This window comes from Phascolarctos cinereus, unplaced genomic scaffold, assembly GCF_003287225.1.
Source record: "Phascolarctos cinereus isolate Bilbo 61053 unplaced genomic scaffold, phaCin_HiC Scaffold_3;HRSCAF=262, whole genome shotgun sequence".
Taxonomy (NCBI): domain Eukaryota; kingdom Metazoa; phylum Chordata; class Mammalia; order Diprotodontia; family Phascolarctidae; genus Phascolarctos; species Phascolarctos cinereus.
The window spans coordinates 125,720,733-125,738,711 of NW_027555736.1; the positions used below are offsets into that span (position 1 = coordinate 125,720,733).

Sequence of the window (17,979 nt, forward strand, 5' to 3'; positions counted from 1 at the left end):
AAAAAGGAATTTTTGTCGCCACCTATTCCACTAATTGGCTACGTGATCTTAGACAAGGTAGTTTACCTTGCTTGGGATTCGGTTCCCTCATCTTCAAAAAGAGAAAGCTGGATGAGAAGATACCTTCTATTTTTAATAATCTTAGAATTTATAACAAGGATTAGGCTGAAGTTTGATTTGCTTTCCTTTTATCCAATTTAATAATAGAAACACTAGTGTAGGAGCCAAATTTAAAATTGAGAACTGATTTGAACATTAAGCACTTGAGATACTGGAACACTGCCACTAGGTGGTATCAAGTAAAACTAAAGATTTTAACCTGAGCTTAATCTTGAAGGAAACTGAGGATTTTAAGAGATGCATATATATTCTAGGCATGGGGGACATGAAATCTTGTAAACCAGTACCAAGGCACAGAAATGGGAAATGGAGTGCAGTGTATAAGGACACTTTTTTGACTGGACTGTGAAGAGGCTATAAATATTTGATATGTTAATTTAAATTATTCTTACTTATTCATTAAAACAAATCACCTAAGGATCTGTAGTATGTTTTAATTTTGCACTCCAGTTTTGAATTATTTAAGTATCACAATACCCAGAGGAAAGAATCCACAGAAAGTGAAGTACAATCTTTAAAATGAAACAAAGCAAAACCTATCACCAAAAAGCAATCTTCATAAATGATACAGATTTGTGTTGGCTTGTCATATAATTCAGTTACATCATTCTCATCTAAGCTGTACTTAGGTGCTCTTCACAGCAAACATATTGAGGTGTGTTTTAGTAAAGTTGTACTTTGCTTCCCTGTTGTGTTATGGCCATGACTGTGTTTTCTGAAGTTGTCCTAGTGATATATTAAGTGTAGAGGGCTTTCACAAAATGGAAAACTAATTAATTTAGTATGGGTTTGGTGACAGATTGAATATTTTCTTTCTAAGGATCAGCTTAGTTAAGTTTGGAGAGTCTTGTCATCAGGTTGAGTTCAAGTGATCATTTTTCTTGGCTGTAGTAAAACTTGTAGACTTTCTAAATAGGGGTTCTTAACTTGGGGCCTACCAACAGTTTTTTAAAGATTGTTGATAATTGTATTTCAAAATAAGTTTTCTTTATAATCCTGTGTGTTTTATCTTATACGTTTAAAAACATTATCCTGAGAATGGGTCCATAGGTTTCACCAGACTGCCAAGATGGAAGGAGTGGTCTGTCATACAAAAAATGCTTTAAAAAAAACAGTGTATTGAGAGGTACTACCATACCAATTAAGTCACAGGTCTTTGGGATATTAAGTACGCAGGACAAAAATTCATACAATGTCTACCTATCCTCATATAATTAAAGGTAAAAAGAGTGAAGTCTAAGTAAGAGTATTAAATTATCAGAGACAGAAAGAATGAGAGAGTGTGTGTGGGGGGGACATTTTAGCTTCTTTTTCTCCCTCTGTCAGTTCTCTCTCCCATCAAAATAAGGAAGGCCCTACCTGATACTACCCAGTTTTATTTACTTTATCCTTTGAGATGAATTAATTTTGGAGATTCAGCATGGCACAGTGGATAGAGAGCCAGCTTCAGAGTCAGGAAGATACAGGGACAAGTCCTGCCTTCGACACATAGTGGCTTTGTAAACCATGCCAAGATACTTAGTCACTCATTGAGTCAGAATACTCTCTAAGACTGAATTGAAACAAAGGTGAGGATCTTTGTTGGTAGAGAGAGTTTCCTCATCTGCAATTCCTTACACTAGGGAAATCTCAGGTCTGAACAAAATTTTCTTGATGTATTTCCTCCTGTCACTGATATCATGTTGGGTCAAGAGCAGCCTCTGGACTTCAGTAACAACAAAAACAATTTTTAAAAGCTAGCATTTATATATTGCTTTAAGGTTTTGCAAACTGCTTTACAAATATTACTTCATTTGATCTTCACAACAATCCTTGGAGGTATTATAATTATCTCCATTTTGTAGATGAGGAAATGAGGCAGATGGGGTAAGTGCCTTGCGTCACATAGCTGGAAAGTGTCTGAAGTGGGATTTGGATTTAGGTCTTTCTGAGTACAGGACCAGCATTCTGTCTGCTGGACCTGTCTTATAAAATAAAGGGGTGGGATTTTTATGATTTCAAAGTTTCCTTCCAGCTTGAAATCTTATAATCTTGGAGATTATTTTTGCTTCTCTAGTAGCCATTCCTTGCATTTTTGCCCCCAGCACTTAGCACAGTGCTTGCTACATATTAAGTGCAAAAATGCTTTTTATTCATTCATTCTGGTAACAAAGTTTCTGAAATTGTAACTTTTCCTATTTTAAAGTGTTCTGTAATCCATATTCTTCCCCAAATTAATCCAGATTATTGAGATTTTAATATATGTTCTGAACAAAAGTATTGTCTTTGTAAAATTTGGGCATGAAGAGAGTGGCTATTAATAGTCTATTTTAATACCTTTGGTAGGGTGATCTCCTTTGAAAATACACAGAGAGAGAGAAAATGAAATTACAATCCTAAAACTTTTATTCATGTTGGAGTTTTGCCTTATATTTCAACTGTTTTCACTTATTTAGTATTTACAAGATAGTCTTGAAATAGCTGTAAAAAAAACATTTTAAAAGCACACTTCATAGGTGTGCTTGTACACAGTGTTAGATGCCAGGGATACAAAGACAAAATGAAGCAGTCCCTGTTCTGAAAGACCTTAACATTCCATTAGGAGAGACAATATGTATATATTTAAACATAAACAAAATAGTTGCAAGTTGATTTTGTTGAGGAAAATACTAGTACTTCGGGGAATCAAGAAAGGCCTAGGGCAGAAGTCTGCCCTTGAGTATTGAAAGAAACTAGGACATCTTAAGAAGGGAGGTGAGAGTGCATTCCAGTTGTGGGGAATAGCCAGCACCAAGGCCCAAAGATGGGACGTGGAGTGCCATGACATAGTAATAAGGTCAGCTTGACCAAGTGAGAGGAAACATAAAGGGTAGGAATGTATAATGTGCTGTGAAGGTAAGTTGGGGCCAGATTATGAAGTGCTTTAAATTCCAAACAGAAAATTCTGTTTGATCCTATGGGTAATAGGGAGCCACTGGAGTGACTGAGAAGTGACCTTCACCTGAGGAAAATCACTCTGATAGCTGTGTAGAGGATGGATTGGAATGGGGAAAGACTTGTAGCAGGGAGACCAAAAAGGAGGTGTTTTAATAGTGTGGGCAAGAGGTAACAGGGCCTGACTTAAGGTCACAGCTATATGGATAGAGGTGTTATGAAGGCATATAGGACAGGATATGGCAACTGATGGTTGTGGGGTTAGTGAGAGTGAGGAATTGAGGATAACATCAAGGTTGTAAGCTGGGATGATTGGAAGGATAGTGGTACCACTGACAATAATTGGGAAAGGAGGAAGATGAGTGGGTTTGAAAGGTGAAGATAGTGAGTTGTTGAGTTTGAGATACTTGAGGGACATGTAGTTCAAAATATTTCAGGGGCAATTGATGATGTGGCATTAGAGCTTAGGCCAGGGCTGAATATATAAAGCTAGAAATTATTTTCATGCAGTAAATAATATAAACTATAAGATTTGATGAGGTCACAAAGTAAGAATATGGAGACAATAGAAGGGGCCTAGGATGGAGCCTTAGGGACACCCACAGATAAGGGCATGGTATGTTGATAATCCAGCAAAAGAGACTGAGAAGAAGTGCTCAGTTAGGGAGGAGAATCATAAGGTCATAGGTTTAGAATTAAAAGGGATCTTAGAGGCATCAGATCTTGGCTCCTTTGTTGAGAGAGTTATGTCACGAAATGTTAGAGGATTGTGTGGTCAATAGAATCAAATGCTGTGTAGAGGTTAAGAAGGATGAGGTTTAGGTTGGGGCAGGTAGGTGGCTCAGTGAATAGAGCACCAGCCTTGGAGACAGAAGGACCTAAGTTCAAATCTAGCCTTAGATACGTGACATTTACTAGCTGTGTAACCCTGAGCAAGTCACTTAACCCCATTGCCTAGCCAAAAAAAAAAGAATGAGGTTTGAGAAAAGCTCATAGATTTGGCTATTAAGAGGTTACTGGTAACCAGTTAAATGATGAATAAATTAAAAAAGGGCAGCTTCTGAGGCCATTAGGGTTATTACCTTTCATGGTGGTAGCAGGAATAGGCTGGACGTAGGCCCATCGTCCCGGAGATGATGGTGCTACTATTTGCAGAATCTCTTGGACATAGGGCTGTTGGTGTCCACTTCAAGTGGTCGTGGTGTCAGTGATGGTCTTATCTGCCTTGTTTATGCTATTTGCTTTCTCTCCCTTGGGGTACTTCATTGCATTATGAAGTTGGAAGCAAGAGATGGAGAAGTAAATGAGAGAGTAAAGGCTACAATTATAGACAGATTTTTCTAGAAAATTGACTGAGAAATGGAGGGAGAGATGAGGGACAGTAGGCAGAGCCAGTGTCCTTTTATTTGGATGATGTAAAGTTCAGTAGTACTTGGATTTCAATTATTGTTTTCTTTTATAGATACGGGAATATGAATGGATCCATTCTCAAACCAAGAGGCTAAAGTTTAATGCACTCATAACAACATATGAGATCCTCCTAAAAGATAAGGTATGTAAGGCATGGGGCAATTCCATGAATTTGAATTTTGAATTTGAAATTGAAAACCATGAACCATGAACTTTGTGATTTGTACAGGCTGTAGGGTTTTGGGTTTTTCACTTTGTGTCATAGTAGTTAATGTTCTTATGCTGGTTTTTGACCTTTGTGGGGGAAAAAAAAAGAGTATTTTGGGAACATGAGTAGGTAAAGAAACCAAATGCTGGAAGGGACCTAGTCCAACTTTCTCACATTTTACAGAAGAGGAAACCTGGGCCCAAAGAAGTAAAGGGACTTTTCCTGGGGTAATACTAGACAATGATAGATTCCGGACTAAAATGCAGCTCTCCTGTTCCTGGTCTAATGGTTGGTTGTTGTTATTTTAATTATCCATTGTATTTCTAAAAGAGAACTTTTTTTGCTCTCTAAAGGAAAATAACTTTCACACAAAACAAAATGAAGACTGTAAAACTTGCTTTAACATTTTGAAGATGGTCTTTATAAGAATCAAAACATTCCTTATAAAGATAGACATATTTGGTTTTAGGCAGATTCCATTAGTGCTAAGGGAGGAGTGGTTGATACAATCTATAGTTTCTGAGTGTTCCTCAAAACCCAGTGTTGTGATAGAGCCTAATCAAGAGGAGAAGAGTACAAACCATTTTTGCCCAGAACCTCCATTAATTTGCTCTTACACTGAGGATATGCAAAAAGAAGTCTACTTTCATAATTTTTTCAGGATTATAGTTTACTTTTGACTAGAGCATGCCCCAGTCTTAGCAGCTAAGACCACAAGTGATCTTTTACACATCTAAGACAGTGTGGGAATATTTTCCATACTTACATTTGTAATGTTTGCATGGAGATAATTAACCCTTGAAACCACTTACCCATCTGACTTGGTGGCTCGTTTTGTTTTGTTTTTACTGTAGACTGTGCTGGGCAGTATTAACTGGGCCTTTCTGGGAGTGGATGAAGCCCATCGGTTGAAGAATGATGACTCTTTATTGTATAAAACTCTGATTGATTTCAAGTCCAACCATAGGCTCCTGATTACTGGGACCCCTCTTCAGAATTCCCTCAAAGAGCTCTGGTCCTTGCTGCACTTTATTATGCCAGAGAAGTAAGCTCTTTCCTGTGTACTTCAAAAGATGCTAGAATGTTTGAAATGCCAAATGATATTAAATCTTTTACTACCCATCCAGGAAAATAAATGGCATGATTTGGGGAAAATAGAGGTTGTAGCATGATTTTTAGTAAAGTAAATGCAGAAACAGTAGTATCATTTTGGGATTAAAAAAGGCTTAGGCATAAATTCTTAGAAGTCACATATCTTGTCTGCCAGAAATTTTAAACTGACTAATTTTTAAAGTCAAATACATGTGAAACATGGTAAATAATAATGATGTAGCAAACATTGGTCACTGTCTGAAGTACTAGAATATATAATTAGTCTGATTGAGAAAGACTGAAAAAATTATTCAAAATAAATGAAATTTTGAAAGATACTTTTATATTGAATTCAGATACAGTTACCTCAGAAAGGCAAAGCAATATTTACTAAGGTGCCTCTGCTAAAAGTATCTTCGTATATATAATATGTGTACTCTGTGACACAAGTTCACAAAATTATTTGGCTGGGATCTGTAATTGCATACCAAGACAATTCATACTTTTGCTTTGATGCTGTTAAATATCTTCCATATTCTACCTAGAGGTGGCTGTGTTATAATAGTAAATGGTTTTCTAATGTATGCTGTCTTTCATACAAAGTAATGCCACTCACTGACTATAAGTCTAAGAACAGGTCCTTTGAATTTTCATCCTCTTTTCCAACTTCCCTGATTTACCAGTAATGTTGATAATTTGCATTGAATTAACCATTATTTTCTGTTGCGAATTCTTGGATGTGTGAATGAGATAACTGATAGCACCTGTTTCTTCTCTTTGAAAAGTTAGTTTGTCTACGGGAGAATTAAAACAGTGATGTGGGATTTATTAATCTAATGCAAATAATACTTGTAGCCAATCTTTTCATCCATACTTTTTGTGTGCTAATATGGGTGTGTGTATATATACATATAGTGCATATACATATATACGTAAACCCACCTATTATGTATGTGTTTATACATTTATACATTCATGTACATAAATATGAACAAACATAAAGTAAAACTATTATTTAATGAACTAGTATATAGTCTTATTTTCTTCATAAAGTTGTTCAAGTGAATGAGCAAAACATTCTGTGAAGTGTTTTGTGAACCGTGTTGGTATTTGTTAAAATGATAGGGGTCCCCCAGAGCAGATACTGGCTTTGGTAAAATAATGCCATTTTCTTTAGCATTCATACACCTTTTAAGGGGAATCTAAAGGTTCAAGTCTTGTGATAGTAAACTTGTTTTCTGGAAGCAAATGCTTTATATTGTCTCCTTAATAAGTACTGTGTGTGTATGTGTGTGTGTATTCCAGAGTTCATACTTAAAGGAATCTGTGGCTAGATGATATAGGATCTGTAGTGAGACAGAGAACTTTAGAATGATTATAGCTTAGAGTTGCGTGGTTGGTTTTTTTTTTTTGGTCATTAAGACAACATTCATTTAGTAAGAATTTACTGTCTTCAGGGAACTATAGGTTCTGAACTCATAATACATAGGTATAAGACATGATAGGATAGTCACTTTCAAAGATCTTGCAATCTGTTTGAAGAGATAGGACTTAAATATTCAAAAGTAAATAAAGAATGCCTAGAAGCAAATTTTAACTGACCTCATTCTGTATTTCCCATGAAACTTGTTTTGTGGGTAGTTTTCTCCCTTTTGTTTGTAGATCAGCTTTTTTCAGTCTTTTTGCCAACTAATCTCTTTACACATTTCTGGTTGTAGTACTCATCTTTAGTTGTCTCCATTTTGATTTTAAATCTGAATAGTCCCCAAGGTGCTGACAGAAGAGGTAGAAATGGCATTAAAGAGAACAAAGATGGGGAAAGCAACTCGATTGGATTGAGTATAGCTAGAGGAAAATTGTACAGGAATTGATAACAATTGTGAGGGCATTTAGGGACCTAAGTAAAAGGCATCTAAAGGAGGGGGAGATAAAGAAGTATGGAAAAAGTCTCAGACTTACCCCCCGCTCCTCTCCCACAAAAAGATGACTCAGAGAACATTAATAAATGGCAATCTATGTGCCTGTTTTTCCATCTAATAATAATAGCTAGCATTGTATACATAGTGCTTTAAAGTTTGCAAAATGCTTTACACATATTACCTTATTTGAGCCTCACAACAACCCTGAGAGGTAGGTTTTATTATTCCCGTTTTACAGATGAGGAAATTGAAACAAATAGAGGTTAAGTAACATGCCCAAGGTCACATAGCTAATGAATGTTTGAGGACAGATTTGAACCCAGGTCTTCCTGGATCCAGGTCCAGCATTCTGTTTATTTTTCCACTCAGCTGCTTCTGATCTATATAGAATCTTTAAATTCTACCTTCATCTTTATCTGTGTACTTAATTAAAAAAAAATTGTTCTTGTTTCTTTTTCAACCCCTTAAATCATTCTTTCTTTTAAAAGAATAATCTTTAGAGAGAAGGCAATTGATTTCATTAATTGTTCTTTCCTTTGTAGTTGTATTTAATTATCTTTCTTGTTTATCTGTTGTTTGGAGTATTTGCAAGATGAATATTTTGCTCATGTCTCTTTTTATTTTATTTTATTTTTTTGTAGGGTTACCTCTGATGCCTCTTTTTTATTGAACGCCATCTATCTTTTTTCATTGATTATTTGGCTCATGTTTTTTGGGTTTTAGACTGTACTTTGAACTCTTGCTTTGAAGAATGTGATTATTCTATCTGCATGAGAAGTTGCTAATGAGTACAGAATAGTGCTATTATTTGACTTTCCTGTCTCTTACATTTGAAGGTCTTTTTTGTGACTGCTTGTTTGGTTTTTGAATTATTAAATTTAACCATCATGTGCGTTGAAACTGGAAGTATGGGTTTTTTTGTTTTTCTGGAGGCGATTTGTGTATGTTTTGATTGGTGCTTTGTTTTTTGTATTTAGAGGTTCTAGAAAGTTTTCTTGTGTTATTTCCTTTATTATGGTATTCACATTTTTAATTTAATGTAGTCTCCTGGGAGACCTCTGATTTTCAAGTTGTGTTTGAGCATCCTGCCTTCCAGATTAGTTATTTTTGCTTATACAGAGACAATATATTCTTTTAGCATTTTTACATTTTGCTTCTCTTCTTAGATAGTCCTTCGCTTCAGAATATTTATATTTTGAATCCATTGCTCTCTCTTTGCTTCTTTGGAGAGATTTGCCAACATGAATTTAAGTTTTTCTACATAAGTTATTTCTGCTGTTCAAGCCATAAGTTCTGACATTTATTCTTTTCTGACTTGTTCTGTTTATTTTTTTTATTTCTCCTTTGAACCATTTTGGAACACCATCTTGTTGTTCCATGCATTTTGGAGGGTGTAGAAGGTTTTGTGTCTCATCAGAAGGTGCAGTTTCCTTTATCTTATAATGTTTTAGAGTAGTTTGTAATCTTTTTAATGTTTTAATACTCATTCTCATTTATCTGCTTCCACTGCAGATTTTAAACTGAATTTTCTTCCTTTTGAAATTTGGATGATTTTAGCCTTTTTTATTTATGTTCCCTGTTACTAACTTTCTGATTCTTCCCCTCTTTGAGAGTGGGTGTAGTTGGAGCTGGAATGCAAAATTGCCTCATCTTCCATATTTGGGGAATTTACTTTTCAAGTAGGGTTTGGCAAATCAATTAAAGCAATGATCTACGTACATCCTTACCATCTCACAAGTGACTGAACAATGTAGAGAATATAAGTCCTATTTTGCTTACTTGGTTATGAAAAGTATTTGACTTTGCAGAGCAAAAAACTGCTGAATAGGTTCTTTTATAACAGAGTATCTCCCAACCACATATCAAATTCATTCAGGATTCCTTGAAAGAGTTCACAATAGAAATGACTGTTTAATAATTGATAATAAACACCAAGTGAGGCATAAAATAGGTAGATGTATTTGTACCAAAATAGTCATAACTGTGATGGGAAAAGTACAGTACAAAGTCAATCAACAAGCATATATTAAGTGCCCACTGTGTGATTGAGATACAAATAGAATGAATAAAACAACCCTTACTACCTAGAGTTTACGTTCTAATTGGAGAGACAACAAGGAAATATAAGCATATAGTGAATAAATCCAAGTAAACACCAAGTAGTTAAATAAAGGATAGTTTGAAAGGAAGGGCACTCACATTTTAAGAGATCAGGAAAGGTTTCATGTAGAATGTGGTATTTGAGCTTAGTTTTTTTTCTCACTTAATAGTATTTCATTTTTTTTCCAATTACATATAAAGATATTTTTCAACATTCATTTTTGTAAGATTTTGAGTTCCATATTTATTTTCTTCCCTCTCCCCCTTCCCAAGACAGCAAGCAATGTGATGTAAGTTATAAATGTACAATCATGTTAAACATATTTCCACATTACTCATATTGTGAAAGAAGAATCAGAACAAAAAGGAAAAACCACTAGAAAGAAAAAACAAAAATAAAAGTGAAAATAGTATGCATTCAGACTTCATAGTTCTTTCTCTGGATGTGGAGAGCATTGTCCATCACAAGTTTTTTGGAATTGTCTTGCTGAGAAGAGCTATAAGAATCTGTCATAGTTGGTCATCGTACAGTGTTGCTGTTACTGTGTACAATGTTCTCCTGGTCCTGCTCACTTCACTCAGCATCAGTCCATGTAAGTCTTTCCAGATTTTTCTGAAATCTGCCTGCTCATCATTTCCTATAGCACAGTAGTATTCCATTACACTCATATACCATAACTTGTTCAGCCATTCCTCAATTGATGGGCATCCCCTCAATTTCCAATTCTTTGTCATCACAAAAAGAGTTGCTGTAAATATTTTTGTACATGTGGGTCATTTCCCCTTTTTTGTGATGTCTTTGGGATACAGACCTAGAAGTGGTATTGCTGGATCAGAGGATATGCATACTTTTATAACACTTTGGGCATAGTTCCAAATTGCTCTCCAGAATGGTTGGATCAGTTTGCAACTCCACCAGCAATGCATTAGTGTTCCAGTTTTCCCACATCTTCTTCAACATTTATCATTTTCCTTTTTTGTCATATTAGCCAATCTGATAGGTATGAGGTGGTATCTCAGAATTTTTTTAATTTGCATTTCTCTATTGAATAGTAATTTAGAGCATTTTTTCATATGATTATAGATAGCTTTAATTTCTTCCTCTGAAAACTGCCTGTTCATAATTGAGCTTAGTTTTGAAGGAAGAGGAGTCTGTGAGGCAGAATTGAAAAGGGAGTATATTCCAGACATAGGGGACAGCTAGTGCAGTGTCATAGAGTTGGGAGACATAGTATCATCTGTAAGCAACAGAGTCTAGTTTGGTTGGATCACAGAGTTCAAGGTGGGGAGTAATATACAGTCAGGCCAGAAACATAGGTTGGGGCAAGGTTTGAAAGGGCTTTAAAATCTCAACAGACTTTCGTATTTAATCTAGAGGTAGCAGTGGGAGCCACAGGAATTTATTGAGTAGGAAAGTAATGGTCATATCTATGCTTAAGGAGAATTCCTTTGGCAGCAGCATGGAGGATTGACTGAGGTGGGAGAGACTTGAAACAGGGGACCAACTGAGAGACTATAGCAAGAATCTACGAAGTGACGAGGGTTTGAATTAAGAAGGTACCTACGTGAATAGAGATAAGGGGCAGGATGGGAGTGATATTGTGGAGGTTGAAGCATTGAGATTTGGCAAATGATTGAATAGGTGAGGTGAATAGCAATAAAGAGTCAAGGATAAGACTGGAAGAGTGATGATGCTTCAACAGAAAATAGAAAGTTTGGAGAAGGGGTGAATTTGAGAGGAAAGAATAATGAGTTCCATTGTGACTATATTGAATTTGAGATGTCTCTGGGACATCCTGCTTAAAATAAATAGCTAATATGATGATGTAGGAGTGAAGGTTTTTTTCCCTTTTTTTTCCTTTCTTTTTTATTTCTCATTTATTTATTTTAATTTTCAACATTCATTTCCACAAGATTTTGAGTTCCAAATTTTCTCCCCATCTCTCTCCTTCCCCCACCCCAAGATGGTGTGCATTCTGAATACTCCTTCCCCTAATCTGCCCTCCCTTCTATCACCCCCCCGCCTTCTCTTATTCTCTTCCCCTTCTATTTTCCTGTAGGTCAGGATAGATTTCTTTACCCCATTGCCTGTGTATCTTATTTCCCAGTTGTATGTAAAAACGATTTTTAATATTTGTTTATAAAGCTTTGGGTTCCAAATTCTCTACCTCACTCCCCACCCACCCTCATTGAGATGGCAGGCAACTCGATACAGGTTATACATGTGTAGTCATGCAAAACACTTCCATAGTAGTCATGTTATGAAAAACTATGTTTCTCTTCATCCTATCCCACCTCTTGTTTATTCTGTTCTCTCTTTTGACCCTGTCCCTCTTTGGAAGTGTTTGCTTCTGATTACCTCCTCCCCCAATCTGCCCTGCCTTCTGTCATCCCCACCCTCTCTTATCCCCTTCCCACCTATTTTCCAATAGGGTAAGATAGATTTCCATACCCAATTGAGTGTGTATGTTATTCCCTCCTTAAGCCAAATCCTATGAGAATAAGATTCATTCATTCCCTCTCACCTTTCCCCACTTCCCCTCTACTGTAAAAGCTTTTTCTTGTCTGTTTTATATGAGATAATTTATCCCGTTCTACCTCTCCCTTTCTCCTTCTCCCAGTATAATCCTCTCTTACCCCTTAATTTTGTTTTTTAGATATTACCCCTCATCTTCAACTCACCCTGTGCCCTCTATCTATCTATCTATCTATCTATCTATCTATCTATCTATCTGTCTGTCTGTCTGTCCATATATATTATTTCCCTCCAACTACCCTAATACTGACAAAGGTCTCATGAGTTACAAATATCATCTTTCCATCTAGGAATGTAAACAGTTATACTTTAATAAATCCCTTAAGATTTCTCTCTCCTGTTTACCTTTCCATGCTTCTCTTGAGTCTTGTATTTGAAAGTCAGATTTTCTATTCAGCTTTGGTCTTTTCATCAAGAATGTTTGAAAGTCCTCTATTTCACTAAATTTCCATTTTTTTCCCCTGAAGGATTATACTCAGTTTTGCTGGGTAGGTCATTCTTGGTTATAATCCTATCTCCTTTGCCCTGCGGAATATCATATTCCAAGTCCTTTGGTCCCTTAATGTAGAAGCTGCTAAATCTTGTGCTATCCTGATTGTGTTTCCACAATACTTGAATTGTTTCTTTCTTGCAGTATGTTTCTTGACTGGGAACTCTGGAATTTGGCTAATATTCGTAGTTTTCCTTTGGGGATCTCTTTCAGGAGGTGATCGGTGGATTCTTTCAATTTCTGTTTTGCCCTCTGGTTCTAAAATATCAAGGCAGTTTTCCTTGATAATTTCTTGAAAGATGATGTATGTCTAGGCTCTTTTTTTTGATCATGGCTTTCAGGTAGTCCAATAATTTTTAAATTATCTCTCCTGGATCTATTTTCCAGGTCAGTTGTTTTTCAGTGATATTTCACATTGTCTTCTATTTTTTCATTCTTTTGATTTTGTTTTACAATGTCTTGACTTCTCATAAAGTCATTAGCTTCCATTTGCTCCATTCTAATTTTTAAGGAAGTATTTTCTTCAGTGAGCTTTTGGACTTCCTTTTTCATTTGGCCAATTCTGCTTTTGAAGGCATTCTTCTCCTCATTGGCTTTTTGGACCTCTTTTGCCATTTGGGTTAGTCTATTTTTTAAGGTGTTATTTTCTTCAGTATTTTTTGGGTCTCCTTCAGCAAGCTGCTGACTTGTTTTTCATGATTTTCTTGCATCATCTCATTTCTCTTCCCAGTTTTTCCTCTTACTTCTTACTTCTCAAAATCCTGTTTGAGCTCTTCCATGGCATGGGACCAATTCATATGTTTTCTTGGAGGCTTTGGATGGAGGAGCTTTGACTTTGTTGTCTTCTTCTGGTTGTATTTTTTGATCTTCTTTGTTAACAAAGAAAGATTGTATGGTATGACTGTTTTTGCACCTTTGTTTGCTCATGATCCCAGCAAATTACTTGAGTTTTAAACTCTTTGTTAAGGTAGGGGTCTGCTTCCAGTGTGGAGAATGTACTGTCCCAAGCTTCAGGGGTTTTGTGCACCTGTTTTCAGAGATACTTCTAGGGACTTGTAAATTTTCAGTTCTTCCAAGGTGATATGATCAAAGGCGAGGTGTTTACTCCTTTCCTGGCCTGTGTTCTTGTCTATGAGTGACCACAAGCACTCTTTTCTGCCTTGGAACTATGAGGAGGATTCCTTTGCACTGCTGCTACAAGCTTCACCTCACCAGGACTGCTCCTTACCCCTGGACCATCACCCAGAACTGTGGCCCAGATCCAGGCACAGGCAAAGCAAGAGAATCCTCCCTCAGCACCAGCAAAGAGATCCTTGAAGTGCCCCTCTGATCAGCCACTTGATCCCCTCTGTCTCTATGGCATGAGAGCTCTGGACTGGCCTGAGGCAACCTCCTCTCTCACTGTGGTCACAGACTTTTCCTACTGAATTTCTAAGTTGTCTTTGGCGTTTGTGGGTTAAGAAGTCTGGAAACTGCCACAGCTCCCCTTGATTCAATCCCCTGAGGCCTGCTCCAGCTTCCCTCAGGCCCTGTCTTTGTGCAGCCCAAGCTGAACTACACTCCTCTCCCAGCTTGGCGCAGTAGACCTTTCGAATCAAACATCCAGCTTGTCTGGGGTTGGAAATTTGTTTTACTCTGTCTTTTTGTAGGTTCTGCTGCTCTAGAATTTGTTTAGAGCCATTTTTTATAGGTATTTTTAGGGGTTTGGGGGAGAGCTCAAGCAAGTCAGTGCTTTTACTCTGCCATCTTGGCACTGATCCTAGGATTGAAGTTCAAGAAAGAGGTTAGGGCTAGATACATAGGTATAGGAGTCCTTGGTATAGAAACGATAATATTCCGAGTCTAGTATGTTGAGGTCCTCCATATGCCCTTGTTGGGCTTTTTGTGGGATAACAATATATTGATTACATCAAGCCATAGCACATTGCAGAGCCTTCTAAAAGAGATCTGTGATCACTCAAAGGAATTTGGCCTGGCCATCCACACGGGAAGTACCATATAGAGGAAGAATTTGTCCACTACCCAGATTTTAACATAATCTGAAGTGACATACTTGTCCAATAATATTTATATCTGGACAATGAGGTGGGCCTAGAGTTAAAAGAAGAAAGTATTGGAATGTTTTGTGAAATTGCAAAGCACTTACTCATCCCAAGATTCTTCTAACAACAAAAGCCCACTTTTGTTTTTGTTTCTGTTTTTTTGGTGAGGCAGTTGGGGTTAAGTGACTTTGCCCAGGGTCACACACCTAATAAGCGTCAAGTGTCTGGTCTGAGACTGGATTTGACCTCAGGTCTTCCTGATTCTAGGGCCGGTGCTGTATTTACTGTGGCACCTAGCTGCCCCCTAAAGCCACTTTTTTCAATACATTTTGTCAGTGTTGGTGTATGACAATGAGTCTTGCAACTTATTTCCTCTTCAGAACTAAAGATAAACGCAGAGCATGATGGAATAGTGCATTGTAGATGTGAGCAGGTTGTAATATATAACCAACAAGGAACTTTGAAAAACAAGAATAAAGGATGTCAATAAAGAATTCTAGACAGAAAGAATTTCCAGGCAGAAAGAGACGATGGGCTAGTGAAGATCATGGAATGAGTGTGGGTAGCTAGGGGATTCCATTGGGGTCCTCGTGATGTTGGAAGAAATTGAGGAGGGTCTACCAGTGTGTTGAGTGGACCCTCTGTGTTGAACCTCGCACAAATACCTGCCTATTCTGTGCAACTCTTGTCATGTTACTTATAATAAATTTATTATTGAGAACCTTGGGAAATTCATGATCAGTACTCTTTTTGTAGTTTCTATTTATGAGAAAGAGCAACGTGTTGTGAACATTCCAATATCAGATATTAAAAGCAACCTCTAGGGTATATATCATAAGGCTAGTGCAAAGTAACCTTTTTTCCTGTACTCTCTACAGCTTAGTACTATAAATTAGTCATATTTATGGTGAGATGATCCCAAAAGAGTTTTTTCTGAATCATCAAAGAAAGATAAATTATATTGAATATATTTTGTGCTGAAAAGTAGGAAAGTAGATCCAGAGCTGGCCTTAGAGTCAAGGTGACCTAAGTTCAGATCCCACTTCTTACATACACTGGTGATGTGATTCTTTGCAAGTCATTTAACCTCTTACTGCCTCAGACAATTCTAGGAGTCCAAGTTTCAGAACTATTGCTGATCTTTATTGGTTGAAGGAGTTTCCTCACTTGGAATTCCCTGCATCAATGAAATAACTGCTTCTAACCAAAAAGAAAAAATACCATTTTGTGTTGTGCATTTTGTTATCTTTTAATGCTTCAAACACTGGTAGTTTTCATATAGTGCACAGTTTGTAGTGGGGAAAGTAAGACTTGTAAAATCTTGATCAGTTTTTTTTTGCGATTAATCTGGTTATGGCAAATTATAATAATGCTGTCCTGTATGTAAAATGATGAGTCTGCATGTGCTTTGAATTGTTTTTCCGCTATTTGAGATAGTTGTGTTAATTCCTGTACATGGTTTTGCCTGACAGTATGTGTTTTTCAGACCACAGAGTGGCATTAGTGGTATTGATCATGGAATATAGTGATTCAGCTCACAAATCTGGCCTCAGTTAATACAGTTCAGCCAATATTTATTAACCTCCTTTACTGTGTAAGACACTGTGTGCTTTCTGAGCTGATTGGGCACAGCACAGAGGCAGGACATTCTCTAAGAGTGCTGTAATCTTCTTACTCTTTTTGGTCATGATGAATCACTGTACTTCATATTGTGAAATAATTTTACCTTCATTTTATACCTCTGGTAGTTTTTAGTCCTAATATTACTATTCTAAATTAATGTAATAGTTTCCATCAGCCTCCCCAAAGATTATGACTTGCTTTAGCCATTGAGTAAGAGTTACATGTTTCTAAATTAAGTTTGGTCTTTTGGATTGTGCTCTGTGTTCCCAAATTCTGTTGATGTCAAAAGACAAACAGTTTTGTAGTTTTGTACAGCTTTGACTCCCTGTAAATAGAGCCCTTTAAACTTTCTCTCTAAGAACAGTACAGGTTTTTTATGACAATTATGTTTCTTTAAGTAGCAACTAAAATTTTGGTAGTGTGTCGGATTGATATTTTCAGTTTTTTTCCCAAGTAAATTATCTTGTGTTAAAAAATTTACAGTCACCATAATTTTCCTTCATAAAATTTTCATAATCACTTTCCACATTCATTTTCATAATCTTATATAATAGAAATATGCTAGTCTCAGAAATTTGATTATTTCATAAACCAAATCTTAGCTATTTAGGTAACCCCAGGTATTTTGGTTTTTTAACTCATGCTCACACGTTGGATTATTTTTGTTTCATTCCATTTTAATTTTTTGGTTTTCTGTTCTCTTAATTTTTTTCTACAGGAATTAGAAATCAGTAATTTTATCCTGGTTAGTTACCTTTGTTAGAGTTAATTTCATGATGAAAAAATGTAGTTGTGTTTTTTGAAATTCAAATAGAGGAAATTTATTTTCCCCACATAATTTAAAATTAGTATTTCATCCTTAGGTTTGAGTTCTGGGAAGATTTTGAAGATGACCATGGAAAGGGGAGAGAGAATGGTTACCAGAGCCTTCATAAGGTTCTAGAGCCTTTCCTTCTTCGGAGAGTAAAAAAGGATGTGGAAAAATCCCTTCCAGCCAAAGTGGAACAGATTCTCAGGGTGGAGATGTCTGTACTTCAGAAGCAGTATTATAAGTAAGTTACTTCCTGAGTTGGCCATTAAGTTGTATTGAGGCTGCAGGTGGAAGTGCCATCAGTTGGGCAACCCCCAGTGAAAATCCTGCTTTGCTTTTTTATTTTTGGCCAATGCTGCATAGTATTTTTTTTTTCAAGTTTTCCCCTCCTCTTTTTTATTAGCGCAAGTGGGAATTAGTGCTATTCTGTTCTTGCTTAGTGGTCCAAAGTGTAGCCCCTAGAGAAATAATGATGCTTTTCCGGTTTCCCCCCTTACCTCAGAAAACAGATCATTGTATTGAAGAATGTTAGTTAATAACCTTGGAATTGGTATAAAGGGAGGAACATCCTTTTTCATCTGAAGTGGATTATGTGCAACAGATATAACCCAAAGGGATTTGTGTCCTTGATTTAGGTTCTGTTGTAGGAAGGCCAACACTGGCTTAGATTATGGTTTCCATAATTTATCACTTTGCTTCACAGTTTTGGACCAGT

General features: G+C 36.6%; 1 protein-coding gene across 11 annotated transcripts in view; it reads left to right on the forward strand.

Annotated features, from left to right (window-relative positions):
* The window catches only part of CHD2 (chromodomain helicase DNA binding protein 2), a 155,388-nt gene that overhangs the window by 70,214 nt on the left and 67,195 nt on the right, over positions 1-17,979 (forward strand). For all 11 annotated transcript variants that reach the window (XR_013485307.1, XM_078151152.1, XM_078151151.1 and 8 more), the window contains 3 exons: positions 4,496-4,585; positions 5,506-5,696; positions 17,317-17,505. Coding sequence is in view for 10 of the 11 variants with exons in the window: in XM_078151152.1 (XP_078007278.1) it covers positions 4,496-4,585; positions 5,506-5,696; positions 17,317-17,505 (470 nt within the window). In the remaining variant the exon portion in view is untranslated. The remainder of the gene's footprint in view (positions 1-4,495; positions 4,586-5,505; positions 5,697-17,316; positions 17,506-17,979) is intronic.